General features: G+C 59.1%; 9 protein-coding genes across 9 annotated transcripts; 7 read left to right on the top strand and 2 right to left on the bottom strand.

The window, feature by feature from the left end:
• The first annotated feature begins 280 nt into the window (after positions 1 to 280).
• Positions 281 to 2,579, top strand: BJ171DRAFT_519386 (Yip1 domain-containing protein). The gene is made up of 7 exons (XM_053112347.1): positions 281 to 647; positions 1,132 to 1,213; positions 1,315 to 1,357; positions 1,567 to 1,686; positions 1,895 to 2,031; positions 2,144 to 2,238; positions 2,410 to 2,579. Exons 1-7 carry the CDS (start codon positions 438 to 440, stop codon positions 2,437 to 2,439), a joined length of 717 nt encoding a protein of 238 aa, XP_052963272.1. The 5' UTR covers positions 281 to 437; the 3' UTR covers positions 2,440 to 2,579.
• On the bottom strand, positions 2,580 to 4,584 carry BJ171DRAFT_519381 (uracil phosphoribosyltransferase-domain-containing protein). The gene is made up of 8 exons (XM_053112346.1): positions 4,402 to 4,584; positions 4,230 to 4,262; positions 3,985 to 4,032; positions 3,654 to 3,753; positions 3,475 to 3,532; positions 3,302 to 3,368; positions 2,987 to 3,197; positions 2,580 to 2,747 (listed from the first exon to the last, which is right to left on the bottom strand). Exons 1-8 carry the CDS (start codon positions 4,520 to 4,522, stop codon positions 2,720 to 2,722), a joined length of 666 nt encoding a protein of 221 aa, XP_052963271.1. The 5' UTR covers positions 4,523 to 4,584; the 3' UTR covers positions 2,580 to 2,719.
• Positions 4,585 to 4,739: 155 nt separating this feature from the next.
• On the top strand, positions 4,740 to 6,793 carry BJ171DRAFT_519380 (DTW domain-containing protein). Its single transcript, XM_053112345.1, has 5 exons — positions 4,740 to 4,826; positions 5,012 to 5,116; positions 5,295 to 5,484; positions 5,658 to 5,826; positions 6,097 to 6,793. Exons 1-5 carry the CDS (start codon positions 4,814 to 4,816, stop codon positions 6,634 to 6,636), a joined length of 1,017 nt encoding a protein of 338 aa, XP_052963270.1. The 5' UTR covers positions 4,740 to 4,813; the 3' UTR covers positions 6,637 to 6,793.
• A 144-nt stretch (positions 6,794 to 6,937) lies between these two features.
• Positions 6,938 to 8,623, bottom strand: BJ171DRAFT_519379 (concanavalin A-like lectin/glucanase domain-containing protein). Its single transcript, XM_053112344.1, has one exon. It carries the CDS (start codon positions 8,522 to 8,524, stop codon positions 7,319 to 7,321), a length of 1,206 nt encoding a protein of 401 aa, XP_052963269.1. The 5' UTR covers positions 8,525 to 8,623; the 3' UTR covers positions 6,938 to 7,318.
• Positions 8,624 to 8,986: 363 nt separating this feature from the next.
• BJ171DRAFT_519378 (uncharacterized protein) lies at positions 8,987 to 10,866 on the top strand. The gene is made up of 5 exons (XM_053112343.1): positions 8,987 to 9,411; positions 9,510 to 9,593; positions 9,867 to 9,995; positions 10,162 to 10,490; positions 10,620 to 10,866. Exons 1-5 carry the CDS (start codon positions 9,247 to 9,249, stop codon positions 10,783 to 10,785), a joined length of 873 nt encoding a protein of 290 aa, XP_052963268.1. The 5' UTR covers positions 8,987 to 9,246; the 3' UTR covers positions 10,786 to 10,866.
• Positions 10,867 to 11,046: 180 nt separating this feature from the next.
• On the top strand, positions 11,047 to 13,110 carry BJ171DRAFT_519371 (uncharacterized protein). The gene is made up of 3 exons (XM_053112342.1): positions 11,047 to 11,251; positions 11,495 to 11,861; positions 12,016 to 13,110. Exons 1-3 carry the CDS (start codon positions 11,138 to 11,140, stop codon positions 12,987 to 12,989), a joined length of 1,455 nt encoding a protein of 484 aa, XP_052963267.1. The 5' UTR covers positions 11,047 to 11,137; the 3' UTR covers positions 12,990 to 13,110.
• Positions 13,111 to 13,372: 262 nt separating this feature from the next.
• On the top strand, positions 13,373 to 16,599 carry BJ171DRAFT_519368 (26S proteasome non-ATPase regulatory subunit 5). The gene is made up of 8 exons (XM_053112341.1): positions 13,373 to 13,582; positions 13,705 to 13,880; positions 14,056 to 14,259; positions 14,389 to 14,781; positions 14,997 to 15,250; positions 15,714 to 15,870; positions 16,025 to 16,096; positions 16,195 to 16,599. The coding sequence occupies exons 1-8, from the start codon at positions 13,462 to 13,464 to the stop codon at positions 16,345 to 16,347; spliced, it is 1,530 nt and encodes a 509-aa protein (XP_052963266.1). The 5' UTR covers positions 13,373 to 13,461; the 3' UTR covers positions 16,348 to 16,599.
• Positions 16,600 to 17,316: 717 nt separating this feature from the next.
• BJ171DRAFT_585522 (uncharacterized protein) lies at positions 17,317 to 23,742 on the top strand (the record flags this gene model as incomplete). Its single annotated transcript, XM_053114369.1, has 9 exons — positions 17,317 to 18,084; positions 18,658 to 19,147; positions 19,428 to 19,589; positions 19,782 to 20,092; positions 20,384 to 21,236; positions 21,388 to 21,561; positions 21,716 to 21,878; positions 22,185 to 22,719; positions 22,984 to 23,742. The coding sequence occupies 9 exons, from the start codon at positions 17,317 to 17,319 to the stop codon at positions 23,740 to 23,742; spliced, it is 4,215 nt and encodes a 1,404-aa protein (XP_052963265.1).
• A 1,301-nt stretch (positions 23,743 to 25,043) lies between these two features.
• Positions 25,044 to 27,128, top strand: BJ171DRAFT_462641 (alkaline-phosphatase-like protein; the record flags this gene model as incomplete). Its single annotated transcript, XM_053108523.1, has 3 exons — positions 25,044 to 25,332; positions 25,492 to 26,178; positions 26,262 to 27,128. The coding sequence occupies 3 exons, from the start codon at positions 25,044 to 25,046 to the stop codon at positions 26,939 to 26,941; spliced, it is 1,656 nt and encodes a 551-aa protein (XP_052963264.1). The 3' UTR covers positions 26,942 to 27,128.
• Between the last annotated feature and the right edge of the window lie 543 nt (positions 27,129 to 27,671).

The following is a 27,671-nucleotide window of genomic DNA, read 5'->3' as shown; positions in this document are numbered from 1 at the left end:
AAGTGGTACGGTTGGGGTCTGGGTCGCCGATGTGGGCCTGGATGCGCTGCTCGGCAGTCGGAGGAGGCTCGGAGGTCTCGGTGCGATCGGTTCGAGGCACAAACTTGACGAGACCGATGGTGCATCCAATGCCATCGGTGCTGATCTCGTAGTTGAACAGCTTGTGATTGATATCCCGGTCACGGAAGAGGGAGCTACGCAGCTTGAAGCAACTGCGCCAGAGACGATCCTGGTTGTTGACACCGTCCGTCAACCGACCGCGGATCCATTCCAACTTTTGCTGCACCTTTGGTCTACAGCGTGTATTCATATTCGAGACGAGCAGCCGCGAGGGCTCGCCAAGGAACGACCTGGCGCGCTCCGCCCAGCCCTTTTGCCTCCATCCACCTGCCGGCTTGCCCTGCATCTTACTCGCCCTCCGCCTGCCGCCCAAGACGATGGCCTCGTACTCCTCTGTTCCGACACAGGCGCCGAGCTACGGCAACGATGATCTCGCAGCGGCCTCCGTAACGATCCAGGTCTCAGACTCGCTTGAGGGCCGAATTGGCCAAAATCCAACCGCCGGCAGCAGCGGAAGCTACGGCGGCGCCGGGCAGACCTCCAGGGTCAACGAAGACACCCTTGACGAGCCCGTATCCGTTACCATCGTAAGTGCTACTGTGGCTACTGATTGCTCTGCCGGTCACTTTGATTGTCCTCTGGCGTCTTCGAGAGGTCTGTCGGGAGCCAGCCTCTCTGCCTTCTCTCGAAACATCAGGCCCAAAGGTCTCGGCAGCTCGACTGGCACGCATCGGCCGCCAAGGGCCAAGGGCAGCTGCTGTAGCTGCTTGAGCGCCCAGAGCGGCTCGTCGGATCCAGCGACATAGTATAATGACGAGGTCGCAGTAGAGCCCTGGCCAGTCCCTCGGAACGACTTTGGCTTGCTGCCCGCCAGTATTCTGGACGGCCCTGTGTCTCGCTGCGGCAAGGCAGATATCCAAGTGTCGACGGACTATGTCCCGTTGTCGGGTCAATCTTCGCCATCTTGCCACATGATCGAGACCGTATGGAACTGTGATGCACTGACAGGCAAGGTCGCTAACAACATCCGCCGATGCACTTGCTGTGGCTCTCGCCTCCGTTGGCCATCAGATGCGCGATCTCAAGAACATCTGGGAGAAAATGAAACTGGTGATTGTTCCGCACAAGGCCAATGCCAACATTCTCCGAGACTGTGAGTTCGAGCCGCATCTGAAACAGACGCGAATCCATCTGCAGCCGCCTCTTTGCTTCGTTGATCGGACCGCTGACCATGGGTCTCGCTCCACTCTCCAGGGGATCTCTGGGGCCCGCTGCTCTTGTGCCTGGTCCTTTCGATGTAAGTGCGACGCTGACCGACACAGCGACGGTCTCCTACCTGCAATCGGATCTTCGGCTCGGCTCGGCTCGGCTTTCGACACTGTGGGGCCGCGTAGTATCCCGCGATTGTGCGGTGGGCGGATATCGGGCGTGATACAGGGCGGCGCTGGCTCTTTGAATTATCGGCGGCCCAATCGATAACCATCCTCGCATCTCGTTTTGGTAAAGCCGCCTGAGCCTCACGGCCCCCAAGGAGCAATCTGCGACGGTATTCACTGGTATCTTTGTGATCATCTGGTGCGGTGCCGGCGTCGTCACGCTCAACTCCAAGCTCCTGGGCGGCAAACTGTAAGTTCTTTGGGACGTACACTGCGCGCCGTCATGACAATGTGTGGATAGCAGACAAGCGATGGATCGATCGTTGAGGACGAGTTCATGCCATAGCGCCCTGCTGATCGATGACCATTGGTGCTCTGATTATCTGGCTCTCACACGCATGCACTCACTTGCCCACGCATGCACTCACCCGTGTCCTCACTCCGCTCGGGCGATACAGCTCGTTTTTCCAGAGCGTCTGCGTTCTGGGATACTGCATCTTCCCGCTGGTGGCTGGCTCGATTGCATCGCTCTTTCTGCCGTATTTCTTGATCCGGGCCATCCTGACTGGGCTTGCCTTTGTCTGGTCGTGCTATGGTAAGTGCAGCGCATAGCCCCTGCAGTGTCTGTGGCGGGAGGGGAACTAGTGCTAAAGAATTCAAAGCTGACTAGTCTATCCTTCTGGCCCAACCGGAATCACCATGAATAGCATCTGTCGGCTTTCTGGGCGACCTGAATCTGAGCAACCGCCGTGCGCTGGCTCTCTATCCCATGATCTTGTTCTACTTCATCATTGCCTGGCTGGTGCGTTACACTCTGTGCAAATCGCGGATGCTGTGTCTGTTGCGTGGGCTTTCGGCCGCCTGTGTCCTGCTCGCAACCGTGAACAATGCCGGGCTCATTGTTGCCGGTCGAACTCACCTCTATGTCTCTCTTCCGCCTGTGCCATCCGGCTCGTTAACTTGGCTGGTGCAGATTCTGATATCCAAATCGATTGTTGGATAATTTCCTGGACGATTCTTCGAATGGGAGCATACGTCGCCTCGATTGGCACATGCGACGCCGTCGGTGCAGATCACAGCCCGAGTTGTGGCTTGTCTTCGCTCGGGCTTCAGTGCCAATGCGGCGCGTGAGATGTGTGGATATCGCATGTGCTTTATTCAATATTCGATTTCAGCCAAACCCATATTCTCCTTCCACAACCATCATGCAAGGACAAGTTCCCAGGATCGGGGTTGCTCTGGCCAAGTCGAGCGCGTAGGAGGAGCCCCGTGCAGTGAGACGCTCAGGGGGCATCAGTGCCAAAGTAGCGGCTGGAGTTGTTGAGGATTGGCCGGCGGGTGGCGAGATCAACGATTGGAGTCGATGGGATAGAGTCGAGAGCAGCGGTTCAGAACAATAGTCAAATCGGCTGGCTGGAGTGGCGCATCGATCTCAGGTCCGGTGGCAGAGCGGCCAATGGTCATGCTCAAAGCACTTGCAGCGACTGCATGGACAATCATCTCGAGCACAGGAGATGGAGGGGGGGGGTGAAGCAGCACATCCGTCTCACCAGCCAAAGTCTCCCAGCCCTGGGATGATGTACTTGTGCTCGTCCAGACCGTCGTCGATCTCGGCAGTCACAATCTTGAGCTTGGGATAGGCCGCGAGCACCTTGGCGATTCCTTCGGGCGCGCAGAGCAGGTTCACAAAGATGATGCGCTCCTGCGGGACGCCGGTCTCCAGCAGAACCTCGATGGCCTTGATGGCGGATCCTCCTGTGGCTGGACAGTGATCGCGACACAGCCGTTGTCAGAACGTTTCGGACGTCGAGCCCTGGTTGGCGACGCAACTGGTGAAAACAAGGAACAATCCCACCATCCCCTACCAAGCATGGGGTCGAGAAGGAGGCAGTAGCGCTCGCTGATATCTGGAGGCAACTTTGAGTAAAACAGCTATCGAAACGCAGACAGGATGGTGTCAGGCGAGCACGATGAGGAGGCGACACTTTTGGCGACGATAGAGCAACGGGACGGTGCCAAGCTGGTCGATCTCGCTCACTTTAGGCAGAGCAGTCTCTTCGTCTCTCTGAATCAGGATCTTGCCGATGCGGACGCTCCTGGGGAACCGGAGACGCGTCAGCAGCGGGGTCTTGGGCGGCTGGTTGTCGCAGATGCGGTGTGGGGGGGGGTTCACGGCGTCCTTGCGGGTCCAGCGCCCGAACGGCATGCACTGCCTACCGACAGCAGTCGCGGAGGCCCTGCTCCATGGCCTCGCCGGCTCTCATGATTGAAACACCGCAGATCTTTTGCTTGAACGCCAGGCCATGGTAATCCGAGCCTTCAGACAAAGCGAGCGAATGGAAGAAGCGACGCGGCGGCCAGAGTGAGGTTCCGTTGCTGAGGCGATTCCCCGGGGGTCATGGTTTCGGGGCTGCCGATGCACCATCCAAGGCTGGTGGCTGGGTGGCTTGCATACGAAGACCCGAGCACGGTGTTGTTGCGGCCGCGCTAAACAGGGCCATCCGAATCGAAACTCGTGGCGAACATCTGCGGCGTCCAGAGCAGTCACCTGTTGGGGTCTTGACGATTTTTGGGACGAATGGCAGGTGGTTCAGCGCTGAAAGCCCATTGCGGAGACAGAGGTTGTTAGCGTCGACGAAACAAACGAGATCGCCAGGTCAGTGGGCGGCTATTGGCTGGCGAAGAGGCATGCGCTTGGTGGAGGATCAGGCGAGGATAGACAATCTCTCCGACGGACACTCATGGAGGCAAAGCGATCAGCGCTGTCTGGGCAAGGGTATATTTGCGACCCACCTTCTTCGACCAGCAGGCGAATGATGCGGTCACCTGTGGGGCCGTAAAATACAGCGTGAGGAGCGCCGGGACCAAGCCACGTATGCATGCGATAGTCCCAGGACCGACGAGCCCGGAGCATCCATCGGCCCGATTCTGAGCCGCCGGCAGCAGAGATGCTCGTTGCGCCTACTGTAGAAAATGAAATCGCCCCGGTTGGTTTCGCGACAGCGGATGATAGCCAGGAGGGCCTTGAGCTCGTTCGTGGTGGGCAGAACCACAACCTGGGGCGGCGGAACGTAGTCGCTGGGCATGCCGGGCTCGGGGATGCGGGTGGGGCGAGATGGACAGTTCCGGCGACAAGGGCCGCCCGCGGCAACCGGCCCAGAAAACCGAAGCGGTTTCTTGGGCATGGCCAGTCATGTGGGAGTCACGCCCACACAGCCGGCCAATCGGCGGCGTCGGTGGCAGAGCGAGCGTTTTTTTTGGGCTCTGGGAATCGTTTCGCCGGCGCTGCGAATCGATTGCTCCGATCCGCTGAGGTTTGATCGCCTCGGGTACTCATCGCGAACACACCGGCCCCTCCACAACCGTCTGCGCCAGCCATGTCTCACAGCGGTATGCTGCCTCCCGTTCGCACTCCATAGCCCGCATGCCGATGTGTGCTTCTCGATCCCCAGCGTCGTTCGCATCCGCTCGCGCATCTTTGGTGGCCACACAACCGTGCTCCAGCTCCGGCGCTGCTCCTGATGCCTCTCTCGACTATCTCGACTGTCTCGACTGTCCATGTTCCCGTATATAAGCCGATCCAAGCAACGAAATCGATGCTCTCGGTCTGAGTCTGGACTCGGACATCCTTGCCGACAGCCATGGCGTCACTGAATCGATTGCATTGGAATGCAACACAGGTACGAAGGAAGATGAACTCTGAGCAGTATTCCAGGGCACAATCGAGTGTGGGCAGCATGATCACCTCGGCCAATTGCACGTCCCACGGTTGGAGTCCTGGTCGTGCCTGTATCAGAGCCTCGCCAGGCAATGCTCCGGGCCATTTCGACTGATGCCACTGTCCATGGGCCCTCCCAGCGGGATCTCTGGACCTGCCAGAGGCATCGCCCTTTGACCAGTTCAAAATCGACTCGGCCCACGATGTGGCTCTTGGCGGCCGCTTCAAGTGCGGCAACTGTCTCCGCAGCTTCAAGCTGATCTGCCCAAAGTGCAACGTCCCCTTGGGCCACACACCTCCACATGTCGATCTGCCTGTGAGCCTGGATATGTATGTCCCTGTGACCGCCCTGGCCCATGTCGTTGACAAAAGTGTGTTTGGAGCAGGCTGCCTGCTCATTTACCATCCTCATCCTCATCCTCATCCTCATCCTCATCCTCATCCTCATCCTCATCCTCATCCTCATCCTCATCCTCATCCTCATCCTCGGCGATCCCATCCAGTTACCGCCATCCTTCGGAACTGATTGGCAAAACGACGTCGACCCACGCAAAGCTTGTCGCTGACGACCAAACCGAGATCTATGTCGACCGGCTCGCCAAGGGCGACCATAAATCCCTGGCCCAGCGCTACCCAGACCCAAAACGGGTGCTGCTCCTGTATCCCTCATGGGTAGGCATATTCTTCCATCGCCATGGCATCAAAGCTCGTCGCACCGATCGTCGGGCCGAGGCTCCTAATCGGACTAGCCTCCAACTCTGGCATCACAGAGACAGTCCGCCACGTCCTTTCTGGACGGGACTGCAGATTCATGATTCGGCTTTCGTCATGGAGAGCGACGGCTCGCACTCGTCGTGCACTTTGAAACGACGGCCTTCATGTCCAAGGTTTGGTTCAGATGTACTTGTCTCTCTTGCTGATAACAACAACTCAACCCTTCAGGATTCAGTCACCCTGGACCAAGTCGAGCCTGGCTCGTTCGACAAGCTTGTGGTCATCGATGGAACCTGGAAGCAGAGCAGAAACATGGCCAATGTGCTTTCGGGGTGCGGATTCCGTCCGGTGCGAATCGCTGCCCGCAAGACGCTCTTCTGGCGATACCAGCCGCACGACGACTTCCATCTAGCTACCATCGAGGCCATCTACTACTTTTACCGCGACTACTACTCAGCCTTTCTCGAGTCCACGGCTGGGCCGTACGATGGCCGCTACGACAACCTCCTATTCTATTTCAAGGTCAACTTTGATGTCATCCAGAGCTACTACCGCCGCAACCCAGAGCGAAACTTCACCTCGCGCAAGCTCGGGCACGACAGGTACATTAACTACGGCAGTGATGAGCCCGCCGACGGCAATGCCGGCGAGGAGCAAGAGCCGCTGTCGGATGAACACGGCGCGGAGGCGGAGCTTGGCGACGAAGATGGCAGTAGCTGCGGCTCGCTCGAGTTGGTGGGAGACTTGGCCAAGGACAGCCAGCTATGATCCACAGCAGCTCCGTGTGCTGCATTCGGCTGGCCGAAGCCTCCCTCGTCCTCGTCCTCGTCCTCCTCCGCCTGCCCTCGCACGGCCGCGTATGTGGATGCAATTGTGGTCTACGGCAACCTGCTTCTGGCCTCTGAATACATCTGCTTTGACCGTCGGCATCAATGGCCACCCATTTCATGCCATGTCATGTCATGTCATGTCATGCCGTGTCCTTTCATGCCATGAGCCATATCTCAGCGAGATCGTGCGAAACTGAAACATGGCATTGGCAAGTTGGTCGAGATAGACAGGGTTCATATGAAACGAAGGTTGCTTTTATTCAAAGGAATTCTATATCTCAATGAGAGTGCAGCTAGTATTGCGGAATGGAACATATGCGGATTCAATGTGCACTATACGCTCGCGATGCAATTTTGAGCGGGTTAGGAGGCTCGGAGTCAACCGAGACGGACCTAACTTGATGTTTGGGGGGGGGGAAACAAAGCAGAAAGAGAAAAGCAGAATCGCATTGGAACGAGAATATGCAAAAGTAAATGAGGGGGACATGATGAAGCCCAAATAGCATAGATCTTGAGTTGTGTGTCCGGCCTCTTGGATGGCCAACGGCGCCGATCAGATGAACTGCAGTCGCCTCTACCGCCAAGCAAGACTCGACAGCCAAATATGGCCGTGTCCGGCCTTAGAAGAGCCTTCGCAGCAGCATCCAGAACAGAAGGGCGCCAACGAGCATGGAGCTCTGGGCTGGGGCCAGCGAGGCAGCGGCGCTTTTGCTGGTGCTCTTGACGGGCACGACAGTGGTCATCATGCCGATGGTCCGGGACGAGGCTATGATGGGGATGACGGTGGTAGCGAGGCGGGTGGCAGCAGGGGTCGGTGGAACGATCGAGGACTGCTTCAAGGTCGCGGTGACGACAGAGCCGGCGGGGCAGGTGACGGACGGGTTGGGAGCAAAGGGGTCCTGGGCCTTTTGGTAGATCTTGACCGAGTTGAAGGCCCAGTAGGCCTCGCTCAGGGTCTCGGGGTGGGCGGCGATGTAGCTGTTGCAGGCCTTTTCGCCCGACCAGAGGCTGGCGCATTCGGCATCCTTGGCGGTGCCGGCCCACTCGCCGCAGATATTGGTGTTGATGATCAAGTTCAGGCCCTGGAACAGATCCGGGGAGCAGCAGTCAAACTGGAAGTTGATATAGGGCTTGCCCCAGCCGGAGGGGTTGGGGTTTCCGCTGGTGAGATCGCTGGGGATCTGTGAGCGGGGCCAGTAGTAATAGTTCATGTAGTTGGACGTCATTTCCATGGCGTAGACACCGCCGCCCTGCTGGTTGAAGCCGGTGCCGGCGGAGCTGATAGGCAGGTCATTGTAGTTGCATCCGCTGAGGGCGGCGCGGTTCTTGGGGTCGATTCCACAGTTGAGAGTGGTCTGGGTGAGGTTGAGGAGCTGGCTGGACTGGGTCGAGGCCGAGCAATTGCCGTTGGAATAGAAGCCGATGCCGTTGGTCTTTCGGAAGTCGATGGTCTCGTAAACGTCGATCTCGGTGGCAGTGGGGTCTTGGACAGAGGTCTTTTTGAACCACAGAGCAGGCCAGGTGCCGCAGGCAACGGGGACATGGCCAATGTCGAAGACGTACAGACCCGTGGTGACGGTCTGGATCGAGTGGATGCGGATGCTGGGGCGGCCAATGGCATCGGCGGCCAGGACCGAAGAGTTGTCGACCCGGATGATCGTGGGCGAGTTTGGGTCGCTGGAGATGAGCCCGAGCATAGTGGCATTGGCGCGGCTCTGGTACAGGGCAAAGTCGTCCTCGCCGTTGGTGCGGCCGTTGAGGAAGGTGAAGCGATCGAAGAAGCCCGAGCCAGAGGGGAAGGTGTCGACGAGGGTGTAGCCAGACATGACGGACGAACGGAGTAGCGATGGCAGCAGCGACGAGATGAGGAGGGGGGCGAAGGACGAGAGACGAAGGCTGGGGCGATGGGTCGGTGGGAAGAAAACGGATCGCTGGAGGCGGGGGGTGGACCGAGCTCTTGAAAAATAAGGCGGGGGAACGGAATGAATGGGCGGACGATCGAGTGGACGAAACGGCCTGGGGACAAGGGCGACAAGGGGCCCCGGCCGGCGGGAGACAAGGGCTTGGCGGCGGTGGCGGATCGAGGCGAGAAGTCGGTGTGCGGTTGGGTGGATCCAATTACGGTGTGTTCGAAACGATGTGGTGTGCAATGAACGATGGGGTGTACAAAGATCGATGGGGTGTGCAAAGATCAATGGGGTGTGCAAAGAACGAGTGCACATCGATGTGCACATCGACCACTGCCGTTGGATGATGTGTTCCCTCTGGACGTCCTGTATCTCAACCGGCATGTCGCTCTGCCGCAAGTCCAACCCATTCACATGTTGGTCTGGATTTCCCATCCCAATCTGGGCGGGTGATGTCACCGACCAGACTCTGCCAATCGAGGAGGGGGGCGGCAATTCAAGGCAGTGCTCCCATTCTCAGCAAACCTCCTCCGGCGCACATCTGTACAGCATCGTTGTGGATGATGGCCACATCCGACCGAACGGGGTAGCTCTCGCTGGCGGCTTGTTGCGCTCCTTGCTCTCGTAACCAACGGCCCGCCATGTTTCAGGACATCGACATCACGACAAGCGTGATCGTCCAGTACGTGGCCCTGGGCATAGCCGGGGTCAACCATATATACAACATGTACTTCATCGCGCTACGAGTTACCGCGGCGGCCGGCCGGACGGTATTCAACTGGGCCATCCTCTTTGTCGTTTGGGTGGTTCGTTGATCGCAATGCTGACTGATCTGGCTCCACACACTGGTCCGGCCCCGAGCATCCTTCCACCTAACTACTTTGACCGCCGCCCGTCCCTCTAGACCCAAACGCTCTTCATTGTGCTCGAGAGCTACAACGTCGAATCGCAAATGCAATCCCTCAACGGCGACTCGGATCCGGACCTGGTGCGTCTGCTCGTTCGTTCGGCCGATTCGTGTCTGTTCCTGTTCCACGCCCCGCGACTGAGTCGTAGCCCATCTCCACAAGACTGCGTGGTCCAATAGCCACTGACAGATCCAGATTTTGCTCGGTGGAATCGGGCTGCGTCTGGATTGTGTCTTGCTTCAGAGCAGCACCTTTGATGAAGCTGCATCATAGCCTTCCAGACCCTTGCACATGGCTTACCACTCGCCGAACCATCCAAAACGACGATTCACTCACGGACGCTGTTACTTCAGACACAAAAAATCAACAACATCTCGCGCATCTACAACGCAATGCTGGGCATCTCGGTTGGCGTTTCTACCTTTGTGATTCACTCAAGGCTGCGAAACATCAGACACATTCTGGGATATGCAACGATACTGGTAGGACAAGTTGATGAGCATCGTGGTGTAAGCGGTCGGTGTGTGTAAGCGGCTATATCGGCAGTCATTCTCAAAGTCTCCGAAAGCACATTCGTCCTCTCAGCTCCTCTGCTTCGCCCAGGATGGTGCTGACTGCCTTCTGCATCCACCGTCACAATCGATGCAGGATTACATCTTCTACGTTGTCTGGGCAGCGGTTCTCGTTGCCTTTATGGCCTCGACACAATTCCCGTTACTGTATTCGTGGCGACCAGCGTTCCAGGCTTTGCTGTCGCTCATCTACGCTGGATCAGTCTTTGCCCTCACATTCGGTATCCTGGTTCGCCTCGATAAGCTGCTGGCAGCCTTGAGTCCGCCAAAACTCATTGGCGAGCTGCCCTTCAACGACGATGTCAAGCCTCAACAGACCGAGAGCAAGTGCGATAGCCAATACCTGACCAAGGCCGAAATCTCGCTCCTTGCCCATCGCTTGCTCTACGCCCAAATTGTTCTTTGGTATGTCTGCGTTTTGTACTTGGTTTCTGGGCCGACTTCAGGGCCGGGCTCGCTGCACCGACTTTCTTGCCGGACCACAATCCCACTTGGCCGGACCATGTTGTTGATGACCTGTCGATTGCCACCCAGGGTTGTCTTTACAGCCATCTTTATCAGCAGCCTGGCAGTCATCAAAATCTATGTGAATCTAGGCATGGCTCTTCAGCGATCAGCAATTCTCTCTGTACTTGCGCTCGAAACAATGGTGTTGCTGCTGGTATACAAGGTTCTACCCAGGAAAGTGAATATGGTCTGAAGTTCCTGTCCGAGGTCAGCGCCGCACTCCGAGTGCGAGCGATTTGATAATATATCCGAACGGCGACTCATCCCCCTTTCGTCTTGGCGAGGTTGGCGAGGTTGGCTTATAGTAAAGTCGGCCGCTGTAAGGTTTGGCCATGTTCGAGGAGGGGGGAGGGGCATGAACAAAGTTGCCAATCGCCTCGAAATCAGGCTTGCCCCATTTCACCCCGTTTTTGAGGAGGGGACTGCAGTTCTCTCTTCCTCTGGGAGGCTTGCTCGCATCCTTCATCTGGCTTCCCCTTTCTGCCTCTCTCTCTCTCTCTCACCCTCACCCTCCCACTTGCTCTCGAACCACCTATGCAGCAGCAATGTCTCTGTCGACGCCGCCCCTGCCATTCTCCTCTCGGTCGGGACAGAAACAGTCCAAGCGGACGAGCTTCGGCCCCTTCTCCCTCAAGAAAAGGCACCAGCATCCTGTCGAGGCAAGCGACGCTGACTCCTCCTGCACGCTGGAATGGCCAATGGTCGTTACCTGGCGCATGCATTCCGAATGCATCGGTTACCACCCCTATCTCCGGCTATCATTTGCCTGGCGATGATGCTGATGTCCACATCTCGCTGACCTGAATCACAACTCTCTCGGTCCCTTGGGACCAGCTTTCTTAACTCCCTCCCCTTCCTTTGCTCAATTCTACTATGCGCTCTGTTCGATGCTCCCGGAATAGCTTGCCCCGGCTCCGGCTTCGATAGCACCCTCGGTCGATGAATCCACAGGCACCGACGACGATACACTCGTCCACCTCGAGCCCCTGCCAGCGCACCAGACTGCGGAAACCCAAACCAATCTCTCGTGGAGCCACCTCAAATCTGTCGCCGAGGCGCATCCAGAGTCTTGGGACGAGTACCTCAGGCTGGCACCCGCGCAGGACAGCGGCGAATATCCGCTCTTTCAGATCGTCCAGGAGGAAATGGAGCGGGCCAGGCAGATGAGCGAGTCGCTGGAGCGCATCTGTCTGACGGTCAACCGTCTGATCGACCAATGCGAGATATCGCTCATCACGGGTCCGGAGCTGGGACCGGATCTGCGGGATGGTATGTTGTCTCTTCTGGGGCCTGAACCTTGGTGTCTGGACATCCAGGCACAGCCGATATCTGCTGCTCTTCCTCCTCCCGTCCCTGGCGTTGTTGTTGCTTTCATGGATCGGCACTGCTGAAACTAATGGGTACTTGTTCTTGCCCCTCGCAGATCACCATCAGAGCGCCTCGAGCCAGAAGCAGCGCATTGCCTGGTCAAAGTGCTTCCAAAACGCTGTCGCCTCCCGCGACGACAATGAGATCGGTCCCTATCCCGCCGATCCCGGTGGCCTCGGCCCTGGCTCGTTTGGAGACGGTCTCTCCCCGGTCAACTCAGTATCCATGGACGACACCGGTCCGCCGGGACTCCTGCAGTGGCGACGGCCGCCGCCGAATGCGGCCGAGCTTGCTTCCTCAGCACCAGCTCAGGCACAAGTACAGTCAGAACATCCCTCATTGCGTTTGACCCGGGCGGCCCAAGGAACCGACCCGCCTCCTCATGAAACTGGGCTCGCTCCTCTGGTTCGACCGGATACCTCGCCTCGTCCTCGGTCTCTGGGGAGTGAGAAGCCTCTGCCGACTCATGAGCCCGAGTCCGCTGCTCAGGGCAACCACGATGAGATCGATGACGACGGCGATGCTCTCAAAGGCGGACAACCGGTACCGCTTGCGTTGCCCGCCGGGCTTACGACCACCGAGCAAGCAGTTCAAACCGACAGATCCGACGTGGCGTTTGAGTCGCCCCTCCTGGATCCTCGCGGCGATACCATCCATCTCACGCACACAGCACGACCTCTTGAAGCAGATACCCCCGCCGCTGTCCCCGATGCCGACAGCGATATTGACATGATCGATGACATCAGCATTGATCAGACCGACGACGACGACGACGACGACGACGACAAGGAGCAAGTCATCTCTAGCAACAGCGACGCCGCGGATGCGGCAGCCCGGAAGCCCGGAAGCAACGACGTCAATGGTGCTGCTCACCTGTCGCAGTCCCCTGGCTCCGGCTCCGGCTCCGGCTCCGGTGCCTTTTCATATCCGGCCTTTGGACAGGGCCGGTACGGCCTGGGACTGGGCATCCGGCCAATGTCGGGGAATCTTGGGGTCTTGGGGCCGGCGAGCCGTCCTCGCAAGTTGTAGTGTACCAATACAAGCAGATTCAGCGTGTTAGAACACACCGTTTCTTTCGGACTTAGCACGCCGTGGTCGGATCATATCATACTTGGCCAACAGCGATCAAGTGGGTCATCATCGCCCTGGGTGTTCGTCCCACGGAATCAGCCTGGTTCATGAAATCAGTATTCTGCATATCAGTCTGTCTCATGGTGTTGGTTTGCTGCATGGAGTCCGTCCAAGACTCCAAGGACTGGTCGTGAGCCGAACGGTTCGACACTGGTGGGTGCGGCTACTGGCGGACACTTGGTGGGCGGTATCGCCGTCGTTTCTGTCCGGGCCCATGGCTTCAAGCATCCGCTTGGGCCAGGACAAATCCGCGACGAAGCCAGGGCACCCTGGCTCTTGGGTTGGCTTTCTGGCTCCGAATCGGCCAAGGACCCAGCCCCCGCCAATTCTCCCCCCCCCCGGCTCTGTCCACCATCTCTCGACTTCCACCATGACCCTCAGTCCCTCTGCCACCATGTCGCTCGACGAGGCCGCTGCTGTCGTCCTCGCCTCCTCGCCTGAACCCGATGTCTTAGCCAATGCTATCCGCACCATCGCCTCTGCTCTGGATGGTGAGCACTTTCCCTCCGCCTGCCATGAGTCGATCGCCACCAAACCGGAGCCGCCCCCCATTATCGAGCCGCCGTTAACTCGTTCCAACATCTGCTACCACTTGCCCTTGCTGATGAACCAGGAACATCTGGCGTTGAGCGCAAGCGCCAGCTCACTGCCCAACTGGGTCTGTCGAGCGGACCGATCGTGGATCTGCTGGGCCAGTCGGGCTCGCCGGGCTTTCATGACGACATCTGCAAGATCCTTGCGCACTTTCTGGATGTCATGAGCACCGACCAGATCGTCTCACAGTTTGAGGTACAGAGAGGGACGATCTGAAAATTGCTTGGGCTCCCGAACGAGCCACCACGGACAATCTGCTTCCCATCGAACGGTATCGTTGAACGGTATCGTTGCGCTATGATGCCCAATGCCTCCCCTCCACTCCACTTTTGCCCGTATCGCTGCTGATCGACTGCATTCGAATACCCAGGCTCTGTTCCTCACCGGCATCCAGCATCCCCAGGCCTCGGTTCGGATTCTGGTGCTCCAAGCGCTGGAGGTTCTCTTTGACAGAACAGCGGCCGGGGCCCAGGAGCCATACCTGCCTTCGGTCGATCTCATGACCCTGATTTTGTACTCGCTCGAGTTCTCGGAGCTCCGAGTTGCCTCCAAGATCGCCGGCTATCTGGTCAAGGTAATCGTCTGTCCCGTCCCTCTCTGAGTTCTAAATTGTCCTGGTTGTGTGGCCTGCGCTGGAAGATATGCCGCCATTGGGTCTGGACAAAGAGTCTGAGTCAGTCGCTTAAACCACATCGCCAAGCAGATCTGCGCACATCCCCAAGGATCCGAGAGGCTATTTGGATGCATTGCCGAGCCCTTTGAGCAATTGCTAACGTGCAGCGAGACGATCAAGTTCCGTGTCTACGACCTGGCCGCACAGCTTTCGGCGGTCTCGTCGGAGGCCTACGAGCGAATCAACCAGAGCGGGGTCCTGCTCCAGCTCATCGAGGAGCTGGGCTCGGATGATGTTCTGTCGCAGATGGCCGTGCTGGAACTCTTTACGGCCATGGCGGGCCATTCTCTCGTCTTTTTGCGACGATCGGGTGCGCTCGCACGGCTGGCCTTGGCGGTCCAGGACGGCAATTTCGATGACATTGATGCTGTGCTGCTCAAGTCGGCCATCTTGAAGTTTTTCTCGGCAATTGCTGCGGAGCAGGTAAACTGTCGTCCGGTGTAATGATCTGAGAGCTTGACGGGCGGGTGATGCTTGCGGGGTCTGCCTTGCCCATACAGCTCCGTTCTCAAGAGATCGAATCGCATCTCCCTGATATCGAATCGCATCTCCCGGATATCGAATCACATCTCACATCTCGATTGAAAACCCTATCTACACGACCTTTCGGGCTGCCCGTCGGTGCTGCATCGTTCCAGGAGAATCTTATCGAGTCGTTCGAGAGCGAATACCGGCTCCTGGACTCGATCGAGAAGTATCTTGACTGCGATCGCCTTGAGCTGCAGGAATCGGCAGTGGTCTTTCTTGGCAATGCGGTGAGCACCGAGGCCGGCATCCGGCTGCTGGTTGCTCGCCCGTCGCTGCTCGGCAACTTTGCGTACACCGTCAAGCGATCCAGCGGCTCACTTCGGATCCATTGCATCAAGGCCCTGTCATGCATACTTTCGGCGACGTAAGTGGAGCTCTTGCGGCGAGGGGTCAGGTTTGCGGAGGGCGAGAAGCACGACACATGGTCCCCTGGCCTGGCCTGTGCAGGAGGGGGTCCTCGAGAGTACCGGATGATCCTGGTGCATATCGGCTCTGCGTCGGCGCCGAAGGAGGGTCGCTCGTTGTCAGGATGGCCGCCGACACCTGCAACCAACGCCTGCAGTTGGTGATGGGCCGCTGTCGCTGCCGCTGACAATCGGGATACCGCAGACTATAAGGCCGTGCATTCCGCCGAGGAGCACTGTCTGCGTGCTCAGCAGCTGGAAAACGAGAACGCTCCGTGCTCGGCTGCATCGAAAGGAAGGAGAGTGAGAAAGATCTCCAGACCCAGGGACCCACAGACACTCAGACCCATCCGCAGTCGATGACGATGCGGCCCGTTCTGATCCATTCCGATTCGCCACCCGCCTTTCTCATGGGATTCATAGCGACGATGCCAGCACCCATGCTGTTTATCGAGAAGTGCGGGCCTTGCTCGACATGGTCAAGACACTGCAGGCCGACCTGCGGAGCGCTTTTGACGAGACACGCATCCCGGCCTATGCACTCACAAAAAGCATTGCCGCCCACCGCTGGGGGCTGGAGGTAGGGTGACTCATGATTGCGAAACAAGATCTGCCGGCTTGACCTCGACAACAAGAGACTGGCACTGCCAGGCATGGGGAGACAGAGCCCGACGACAGAGCCTGGCAACGCTAACCCAGAGCCAACCGGCTGTGTTTCTTTGCTGGCCGGGCAGGAGCTGAGCCAGCATCCCGACTTTCTCACGTTCCTGCTTGACAGATCAATGGACACCTCCCACAGCGGAAAGGTGAGTGAGAGATGATGCGCTTTGGCGAGCCCACCGAGTGCATCGAGCCCTGACCCACACCGCTCGTCTGCTCTTTGCTCTCTGCTCTCTGCTCGCAGGAATGGCGGTTTGCCATCGCTCAAACGGTCGTCGCCCACAACGCTGTCCAGACGCTGTTTGATCCGGCAGTCCTCGGCCAGTTCCGGCAATACGTCAAGCAGGGGCCATTTTCAATGCCACTTGTGCCCCATGTGGCCTTCGAGTCAGCCTGAGCGGCAGTGCCTCCCGGTGGGTGTCCAACGGCGATTGGTTCTGCGTCGCTGTCCACCCGTCCCGCCAAGGACAGGAGCAGCCAAAGCAACAAAGTAACAGCTGGCTGCCGAGCAGGAGGCCGGCCGGGATGGGGTGCGCTGGGTGGTGGTGGGGACAGATCCGTGCCAGCGGCCGACGAGGACGAGCGGCCCGCACAAGCAGCCCGGACGGCTTCGGACGCCCAAGAGCCAACACGAAACCTCCCAGAGCGAGCATTTCGCAGCATGTCTGCGGGAGGCCCTGTCCCTGCACGGCCAGGAAAGGATCGGCGAGGGGTCACTTGGAGAGGTGCGCAGCGGCCACCGGACGCGTGACGGCGCGCGTTGGGTGGGACAGGGTGGCTGTCACACGAGGGGGGGATCGTTTTCTGGCTGCAACGCGGCCGCCGGGGTGTCACATCAACAAGGCGCCGGGGGGTGTCCGAGGGCTCCATGCGCGACGCGAAGGCAAAGGAGAAAGCCGGGCGAGCCGATAAATGCAGCATCGGCCGGCCATCGCACCCGCGGCCTCTGCCAGAACGTGCGGGAACCCAACCCCCTCTCGAGTCCAGGCAGCATCATCACCCTCATCCCTCCCTCTCGCGGATCTCTGCAGATCTCTGCGGTCCATCCCCATCCCTGTCTCGGGCACCAGACAGTTGCTTCGTCGACTATTGTTTGCTTGCTTTTGTTTTTCGTTTCTCTCCTTTCTCGTTTCGCACTTTTCGTCGCTTGCTTTCCTTTGAAATTTCAAATCAGTGCTGAGGGCCCCTTTCCCGTCTCTCAATCTAGTCCACAGTCCACATTTCAGGCTCCCATCTGGCCACATCAAAGCGCCAGCCCAGTCGCAGAATCTCATTGCTAAATCAACTGCCAAATCCATCGCCAAATCCATCGCCAAATCCATCGCCACAAAAACAACCACCCCGCCGAACCACACGCCCCACAGCCATGCTCATCGACATGTTGCATCAAAAAAAGCGCAAGGTCTCTCGCGCCGCGCTTGTTTACGACGCGGGGATCTCGGACACCATGCAGCTGTTCGACACCCTGACCCCTGCTGCTCAGCAAGACCTGCTGGAGCTCCTGGTGCGCAAGGCCGCGCTGAACTCCGCCTCATTCCTGGCGCCGACAGAGTCCTCGCTGTCAATACCCTCCTCTATTCCCGCGGCCTCGTCAGAAGCATCTTCTCCTCGGACCCTCAGCCCCTCGACTTCGCTCTCATCGCTGAAGAGCTTTGCGTCGTCCTCATACGCCAAGTCGGTCTCAAAGTCCTCTTCATCCTCCACACTCTTGTCAAAGTCGTCCCACAGCTCCAGGGAGAGTCTCTCCTCAGAAATGCGGAAGCAGACCCTCCAGGGCGACAATCAGCGGCGGCCCTCGACCGGCCCGCTGGCAGCCCCATACCAAACCTCGACCGACACATGGTCCCGGATTGTCAACACCGTCGAGTACCTGCGCCAGCAGTCGACCCTGGCGTCGACCGCAGCCTCGTCGCTGGCGCTGCTGGCCCCCTTTGCCGGCTCCGGCTCGACCTACGCCTCGCCCGAGTCCCTGACAGGCGACGCCGTCTATTTCCAGCCCCACGCCGAGATCCAGCCGATCCTGGCGACGCTGCGCATCATCCAGCGGATGGACGCTCGCCAGCTCTTTGACGATGTCCAGGTGCACCTGAACGGGACCCGCGGCAAGAACAACGCCAACAGCGTGGACTCGAAGGTGAGTCTGATGTGGATGTGGATGTGGATGTGGATGTGGATGTGGATGTGGATGTGGATGTGGATGTGGATGTGGATGTGGATGTGGATGTGGATGTGGATGTGGATGTGGATGTGGATGTGGATGTGGATGTGGATGTGGATGTGGATGTGGATGTGGATGTGGATGTGGATGTGGATGTGGATGTGGATGTGGATGTGGATGCTGGGGGTGGTGGATCCACTGCTTCAACACATCTGCTTCAACACATCTGCTTCAACACATCTGCTTCAACACATCTGCTTCAACACATCTGCTTCAACACATCCGCTTCAACACATCTGCCGCTGGCACCGTCTGTCGCTCCGGCGATCCCACATCCTCGCTCTCGTTCGCCCACTCACTCATGACCATGCTCGGTTGCTCACCTCCTCACCGCCGCTCCTCCCACCGCCGTTCCTCCCCACCGCCGTTCCTCCCCACCGCCGTTCCTCCCCACCGCCGTTCCTCCCCACCGCCGTTCCTCCCCACCGCCGTTCCTCCCCACCGCCGTTCCTCCCCACCGCCGTTCCTCCCCACCGCCGTTCCTCCCAGACCCTGCCCAAGGGCGCCAATCCCTTTGCCCACGTCGAGACCGAGGTTCTCAACATCCTGCTGCAGACGCCGTACATCCTGCTGACCCCCAAGAAGCCGTCCAAGGATCCCAAGGACTCGCGGCCCAGCACGCCCCTCGGCTCCCGCGACGACGCCTCGCCGCTGGTGGCCCAGATCATCCAGGCGTCCATCTACCTGACGTCGCTGATCGAGGCCATCATCACCACCCACAACGACCAGATCCTCAAGAACATGACCGACAAGACGACCCTGACCGAGTACGAGAAGGTCTCGGTGCTGGTGTGGGAAGGCGCCTCGGGCATCCTCCGGGACGTCATCAAGCTGCGCGAGTGGGACCCCGAGCTCGGCAAGTGGCACGATGCCCGGGCCATCTACAGCTCGCTGATCTCAAACTCGCAGCTGTTTGCCAACGCGCTGCTGAACTTTGTGGAGTTTAGCTGGAAGATCCTGAAGCCGACGTTTGTCCCAAGTGAGTGCCTGGCTGGGTGCGGCGGGCGCCGTGCGGAATGCCGTGCGGAATGCAGTGTGGGAGGCATCGCCGAATCGGTGCCAGATGGGTGCAGTGCCGAATCGGTGCCGAATGGTGCAGTGCTGAACGCTGCCTGGGCCGGGACAAACATAACATTGTCTGCAGGAGAGCATCGTCGGTCGCTCGGAGGTATCCTTCCGCCAACACACCCACTCATCACCTTGCCATCATCCCACCATCTCTGCCTCCCACCTGCCTCCCGCCTGCCTCCTGACTGCAGAAAAAGCCGAAAAGCCTCCTCTCGCCGACCAGAGCTACTTTGCCATGGCCGACGCCCGAGACCAGCCGCCGCCGTCGCCCACCTCGGCCCGCAGCTCGATGGAGAGCCACCGCTCGGTCAACCTCGGCCGCGACAACAGCACATCCAACAAGCGCCGCTCCTGTGAGTGCTGGGTGTGTCGAGTGTGCTCGACCGGCTGCTGTCCATGGCACGCAGTATCGTCCGTCGCCCATTCTGGCCTGCCGCCCGCATGCTGCCTCTCTTTCTGACTCGTTCTGCCCTCCGCTCGTGCGGCTCTACTTTGCATGCTCGGCACTCTGTCCTCCGACACGCCGTCCCTGGCTGCTCCAACAGTCGGTGCCCGTCTCCTCTACAAGTTCAACCAGCTCACGCAGAGTGTTGACAAGCGCAAGTCGCTGCAGTCCATGTCCTCGGACGACGAGTCGTTCTTCTCTCGGGCCTCGTCGCGGCTGACCCACAGCACCGACTCGGAGGTGCAGCGCACCCAGCAGAGCCTCGACATGCTCCGACAGACTTCAGACTCAAACCCCGCCTCCGAATACTCGCGCGACGGCTCCGAGTCACGGCACCGACGGGTTGCCTCGGATGCACCGCCGCAGCTTCCCGAGATCGACGTGCGCATCACCAAGAAGGCACCTCTGGCGGTAAGTCAATCGGGCAGAGCCGACAGTGGTGTGCTCGGCGACATCGCGACGGCACATTTGTGTCGATGTGGTAGCCATCGCTCGCAGGCTGACTGACAGCCAAACACATCTCTGACATCTCAACACCACATTCATTCGACAAAGCCACCGGCCCCTGAAGCGCCATCAATGTCTCCTCAAAGTAGTTCTTGTAAGTGTGTCTTTGCACAAGTAACAATCCTATGACCCCACAAACAGTGGCTTATCGATGTTCCATCTCCTGTAGCCTCCCGTCCCCGACCTCCATCACAGATCCTCCAGAAGCCCTCCGCCACAGGCGTCCGTCTGCGCGTCGTCAGCAACGAGCCCTGGGGTGTCAATCTCCCCAGCCAGGAGCAGGAGATTCCCAACACCAACCGCTGGTCGCAGATGGTCAACGAGACCGTCCAGCCCGTTGGCCAGGTCGCCGAGGGACACCTGTCGCGCCGCCGCCGCTCCAACAACATCCAGGACTCGCTCGACATCGACCTTCCCTTCCAGATGCCGGCGGGACCTGCCGCGTCGAGTGACGAGTCGCTCTCGCAGCCCTCAGTCGACCTTGCCGATGTCGAGAGCGTCCCGTCGCCGACCACGTCGTCCAACGGCACACTGGGCCGCAGCAACAGCGCTGGCTTCGGCAACGCCGTCAAGCAGCTGTCCAAGAAAGCCAGCATCTCGGGACTGCGAGCGCTGCGGTCGTCGAGCTCGCGCCAGTCGCTGAACACCTCCGGCAATGCGGCAAATGCTGCCGGAGCAAACCAGCGCCGCTTCCTGTTCCCGAACCGGTTCAAGTCGACGGAGCGGCTCGGGGTCTTCCGCAACGCCTCGGACTCGGAGATGGAGAACGTCCGCAGCGCCAGCCAGCGCATCGAGCCGTCGGACGACGGCCTGACCGAGAGCGATGTCGAGCGACCCAGCGACTATGCGCTGTATGCCGGGCCTCGCGGGCTGGATCTCTCCCGCAAGGAAGACATCACGTCGGATGAGGAGAGCACGGTGCCGGCGACCAAGGCGTTCAAGTCGATGCGGGTGATTGGCCGCAAGGGAGCGCAGAAGATCCCGACAGTCAACAGCCGCGGCAAGCGCATCGGCATGTACAACAACGGCAAGCTGTCGTATGACACTGGTGAGCACAGCGGGGCAGCGGCGACACAGCCGACGATGGAGTGCACGAGGAGTGACCTGACCCGATGCTGATGCCTGGCTTGATGCTGATGCCTGGCCCGATGCTGATGCCTGACTCGATGCTGATGCCTGACCCGATCCCTCCGCCACAGCCGACGACGACAAGGAAGAGTACTCTGGCGTCATCCAGGTGCGAGACAACATGCTGCATCTCAGCGAGGGAAAGCAAGACATCAAGATCATGGAGATTGTTGCCGGCAAGATTGTGATTGTCGCCGCCACGGTCGAGAAGCTCGTGGTCAGCCTCGCCGACGAGAACCTGCAAGGTAAGCAACGGGCGCAGGTTGTTGTGGGAGCGGAGGCCGGCCCGCGGATGTGTCGGCCGAGTGGGAGCCATGCGATCAATCTGCTCCAACACCAGACTGGGTCTGCTCGCCTCGCTGACACACGGCTCTCGACTGCTGACCCTCCCACGACCAGACCTCGAGTTTGTCGACTGCATGATCCACAACCACGGCTTCTTCATGAGCTCGCAGGACCTGATGGACAACCTCGAGGCTCGCTACGACATTGAGCCGCCGCCCAACGCGAGCACCGACGACATGGAGTACTTTCACCGTTGGAAGACGCCGATCCAGCGCAAGTGAGTACGGCGAGAGACAGTGATGTGTCGCGGGAGTAGGAGGTCGAGCGAGCAGGTGGGAGGTCGAGCAAGCAGGTGGGAGGTCGAGCGAGCGGGTGGGATGGACTGCGGCCGACCGAGACGGCGGTCCCCGTGGCCCTCGCATCCTGCCTCGAAACCACCGCCGGCAACCTGTGCGCCGAAGGCTGAGACTCACGCCTGCCTCGCACTGCCATCGCTCATTCGTCCATCTGCCATCGCTCATCCATCTGCCATCACTCATCCATCTGCCATCACTCATCCGTCTGCCTGCCACCCGTCTGCCAGGGTCCTGAATGTGCTCGCGCGCTGGGTCAAGCTGCAGTACGAGGACTTTGCCAACGACGCCGATCTCCGCCACAAGCTCGAAGAGTTCTTGACCATCGTCTGGGGCGACGGCTTCAAGAGCGAGGCCGACCGCATCCGCCGCACATGCATCACGCAGGCCGTCAGTCTTGCCATGAAGCGCAAGAACACGCCGTTTGCCGTCCATCTCGACATGATCGATGCGCACGGCGGCAGCGGCCTGGCGTCGATGGTCCAGCGGCTCGGCCCAACGAGCTGCCACTTTCCCCGGACCGACTCGCCCAACCTCCTGGACCTGTCGCCGATCCTGACGACGGGCGATGCACGCGACTATGCACGATATCTGACTGCGGTCGATGCGCTGTCGTTTGCGGCGATCACGTTCCCGGACTATGTGGCCAAGCTGCGCGAACCCCGACTGGTGGGCGAGGCCAAGGACGGGCTCCGGGACGGGCTGGCGAGCGGCCCCGAGGCGGTGCCGGGCAAGATCGACCTGTTTGCGCGCCGGGCCAACATGGTAAGTGGCGAGTGCGGCAAGTGCGGCGAGTGTGGGATGCGGGCAAGTGCGGAGCGACTGGGCAGCTGGGCGACACCATGCATCATGGCAGCCGAGCATCATGGACAGCGCCATGGTTCGCCGGCGCCATCGCCGCCACCCATCACCCCATCACTCCATCGCCGCCACCCTTCACCCCATCACTCCATCGCCGCCACCCTTCACTCCTCGCTCCACCCCATCGCCACCCTGCTGATCCGCGCGCACCTATTCCTCCCTCTGCAGATCCGCAACTGGGTCGCGCTCGAGATCTGCTCGATCGGCACCCTCAACGTCCGCCGCCAGGTCATCGAGCGGTTCATCCAGATCGCAAAGTACTGCATCGACTTCAACAACTTCCACACGGCCTTCTTCATCGTGAGCGGCCTCCTGACACCGGCTGTCCAGCGGCACAAGAAGACCTGGGAGGCGGTCTCGTCCAAGCACATTGCCGCCCTCGAGACGCTCGAGAAGCTCATGGACCCCAGCGGCAACATGCGCAACTACCGCAAGGCCCTGGCGCAGGTGCGCGGACCGGCGGTGCCGTTCTTCCCGATGGTGATGAAGGACATTACCTTCCTGATGGACGGCAACCCGGCCATGACCAAGCCGCGCAGCAAGTCGTCGTCGCGGCAGCAGCAGCCGCTGATCAACTTTGAAAAGTACCGCAACATCTCCAAGATCCTGACCGAGTACCGCAGCTTTGTGGTCACCGAGAAGTACGACTTTGCGGTGTCGCTGGCGCCGCTGCTGCGGTTCATGTCGCATGGCAGCACGGGCGTGCCCGTCCTGAGCAGCACACCGCACCTGCGCAACCACCCAGAGGCGCTTGCCGGCGCGCTGGTGGAGTCCCGGCTGGTCTATGCCGACGACGAGTTTGTCTTCTGGCAGAACATTGACGTGCGGACATCCAAGGTCTCGGCTTCGGCGGTCACCGGCAGCGGTGTCATGGCTGCCACCATGGTCTTTGCCGACAGAAACGAAGGCGACGAGTCGTCTGGATGAGCACCGGAATAATGCCACATAATGATTTCCTGGTGCCACTCCATATCAACTGCTTCACCCCTCCCCTTTCCACAACCTCTCCCTATCGAGTCCCCGGACTCGATATGATATCACTCTGCATCTCTCAGCTGCGACTGGCTCTTGATACCAGAGCAACGTCCTGGCCGTCAATCTTCACTCAACACAAGCCATGCATCAACTTCAAGCACACATCTCAACATTGTCATCATTGCATCTCTCCATTGACTGGAGCAATCAGTTCAACCTATGATCCCTCATATCTTTCTGTCAGCCTCTCCACTTCTCTTTCGTTTCTTCTCCGCTGTTCATTCGTCAACCATCGCATTGTTCCATATCTTCCAAATCAAAACCTTGACTGCATGCGTGGCCATGCCTTCGTCTTCCCTTTCCTTTTTTGTGCTTTCTTTGCTCACAAATACATTCAAGTTTGTTGTTGCCCGAATCCTCTGCCCCGCTTGCTGCTCGACCCGATGGCTATTCCGGCCGTTGCGGATCTCCATGTTGCCCCCCCCCACAGGCAAGACTTTCGTCTCGCTCGGTTCGCCTGAACCCTCTCCACAGGTTCTCCGCTAGCACGAGCCTCGACTGTGAGCCACGTTTTGCTTGCTGGGCACTGCTGCCCGTTTCTCGTCGATGTATTCCTCAATCCACTCCTCAGTCCTTGGTGTAGACTCCAGCGCGTCCAACCATCCATTCAGCTTGTCCCCAGCCCGTATTGCTTCGAAGGCCAATCACTGGACTCACCGGCAGACACCTTTCCCATTCCCCACGCCATGTGGCTGCCATGCGACCGGGCGGGACTTGCTGCCCTCAGACCGGTTACGTCATGTCCTTCGCTCTCCAAGGTTGCTTCCATTGCTCCTTCTGGCTCGTCGCCGTTGCGCCTGGTCCTTCTGTTGCCGCCCCGTGGCTGTCGCCTGGCGCTATCCTCTTGTTCGACTGACGCCATTTCGGCCTTGTCCTCTTGCCGCGTTGATTTTGCTGTGCCGAGCAGCCGGCACCGCCTTTCGGTTCCGCTCCCGCACGAGCCTGAAACCAGCCTCATGGCGAAGCGCCTGCTGCCCTGCCTGACCAAGCCCGAGGTAGTGGCGACATCTACCTTGCTTGCGATTCCGCCATCTTGGGGTCCTCATGGCTTTGCGATTTGTTCTGTTCCATCCCACGCGAGCAAGCCGATGAGTGGGATAAATACTTCTTCGTTTGCCCCTCCGTCGAAGCCATCCATCAGCCGAGACCCGCCCCGCAGACCCTCAGCAATCTGCTCTTGCCCTGTACTCGCAATGAAGTCCACCATCTTCCTCGCCTTTCCGGCCCTGCTCGCTGCTGCCACCTCCCTCGTCGCGGCCGAGCAGCAGAAACCCAACTTTATCCTCTTTCTCACGGATGACCAGGATTTGCACTACGACTCTCTGAACTACTTGCCCAACATCCAGAAGACGCTTCTGCAGCAGGGCACCGAGTTCACACGCTACTACACTACCACCGCCACCTGCTGTCCTTCGCGCGTCTCGCTGTGGTCCGGCAAGTTTGCCCACAACCACAACGTCACCGATGAGAGCCCTCCGCACGGTAAGCACCCTCGTTGCTCTGCATTTGTGCAATGGCATACTCTCGCATGCTCTTTTGCTTCAGTCGCCCCTGCGGCTGCGGTCCTATGGCCTACCCTTTGCTCAGTGGCTGTTCCAACATCGCATTCTCGGTATCTGATCTTGCTCTCGCATCTGCCAGGCTCGTACACCAAGTTCATTAGCCAAAAGGTTGATGACAGCTACCTCCCCCTTTGGCTGCAGAACGCCGGCTACCGCAACCACTACATTGGCAAGTTCATCAACGGTGTCAGCACCACTCTCCACCAAGCCCCCAAGGGATGGGATCACTGGGAACCCCTCGTCGCTCCCAACATCTACCTGTTCAACGACCCCATCTTCTCCCTGAACAACGGACCCTTGGAGCGCCTGACTGGCCAGTACCAGACCGATGTCATCTCCAACAAGTCGATTGCCCTGATCGACCAGCTCGCTGCCAACTCGACCCAGCCCTTCCTGTTCGTCATCTCCCCCACGGCCCCTCATCAGGAGGTTTACATCACCCCGAACGGCACCATCTTCACTCCCCCTGTCCCCGCCGAGCGTCACCGCAACCTGTTTAACGACGTCAAGGTTCCTCGTCGCCCCAACTTCAATCCCGCCGTCCAGGACAAGGTCTCCTGGGTCCAGAATCTCCCTCTTCTCACCGACCAGCAGATTGATGACCTGGACGAGCTTTACCGCAACCGTCTCCGTTCTCTCCAGGCCACCGATGAGCTCGTTGCTCGTGTGATTGACCGTCTCGAAGCCAACGGCCAGCTCGACAACACTTACTTGATCTATACCACCGACAACGGCTATCATCTGGGTGCCCATCGCCTGTATGCTGGTATGTATCTCCTGTGGCGATCTTCATTTGCCAGCAATCAACCACACAAACAGCCGTGACTGACATGTCCGTTTGCGTTTCAGGCAAGCAAACTCCTTACGAGGAAGACATCAACATCCCCTTCATCATCCGTGGCCCCGGAGTTGCCAAGAACCAGCAGCGCGATGCTGTCTCTACCCACACGCACTTTGCCGCCACCGTCCTGAGACTTGCCGGTCTCCCCATTCCAGATGATCTGGACGCCGCGTCCATCCCTGTTCTCGAGAGTGACTACACCCACCATGACAAGTGCGGCCCCACCTTTGCCGACCTCCATTCGCCCGAGGCGTTTGATGTCGAGTTTTGGAGCGATGCCTTCATCGAGAACTCCACCTACGTCGTGCCTCCTCACACCAACGCCTACAAGTCTGTTCGCCTGCACGGCAAGGATTACGATCTGCTTTACTCCACCTGGTGCACTGGCGAGCACGAGTTCTACGATATGAGAAAGGACCCGTACCAGCTCACCAACGCCTTCAACCAGACCAGCCCTCAGCTCCTGAATCGCCTTGATGCTCTTTTGAACGTCCTCCGAACCTGCAAGGGAAAGACTTGCCGGCAGCCCTGGTCGGCTATCCAGCCTAGCGCCGATCCTCCTGTTCGCAGCTTGACTGACGCCCTCAATGCCACTTATGACCAGTTCTACGCCAGCCTGCCCAAGTTCACCTTTGGCACCTGCCTCAACTACTACCTCGCACCCAACGAGTACGCCATCCTTTCTTAGAGTGACATGCGCCTTCCGCACAGACTGCGCCGCCGTGTCCAGTACAAGATATTGCACAGGTCTCCCAACTTTGGGCGTCCCTACTTGGGGCTTCTCTTCCATAGCTTGAAAACGACTGACATCCGGTGCCGATGCCTGACTGGCTCGGCTTTTGGTCGATAAACTCTTGGCTCTATTTGCAATACACTAGATCTGCTTCGCTTGGATCTCGGGAGTGGGGCCAACAGTATCGCCGTGAGCAGGAATGTCTATATCGTCCGTGGTGTTGAAGTGCAAGCCGAAACGCCATCTCAGATTGTAGTGTTCCTGGAGTGGGTAGGTGACGAGCGGGGATCGTCGCGATTGGACGCTTCTTCCGCTCCGTGGGCGGTGGGGGGGGGCTTCTTGCAGGTGTGCTTTTGGCGATCCGTGATCCACTGTCCTCGTCAACGACCAGTGCATTCACGATGATGTTGTGTGGATCAAGAGATGAGTGACCTGGAATATGGGTGACGCGTGTGAACAACATGGCTCTGCAGAGTGACGATCGCAAGGGCGGCCCAAGGCAAGGATCCCTGGCTCTGCCGATCGCAACGACGGGCCCCAAGGCAAAGATCCGACACAACTGTGCTGGGCATCACATATGTGTGCTCTCCTTGGCGGCGCTGCAATAGCCCCGATTGGGCCACTCTGCAAATCTTGCGCTAGATGAACCATTCTGAGAGCTCGCGCATCCGGGCCGTGCCAAGCC

The sequence above is a fragment of the Polychytrium aggregatum genome (assembly GCF_025602895.1).
Source record: "Polychytrium aggregatum strain JEL109 chromosome Unknown BJ171scaffold_42, whole genome shotgun sequence".
In the NCBI taxonomy this organism is placed as follows: domain Eukaryota; kingdom Fungi; phylum Chytridiomycota; class Chytridiomycetes; order Polychytriales; genus Polychytrium; species Polychytrium aggregatum.
Note: the sequence above shows the minus strand (reverse complement) of the source record. Positions and strands in the feature narration are given on the sequence as shown.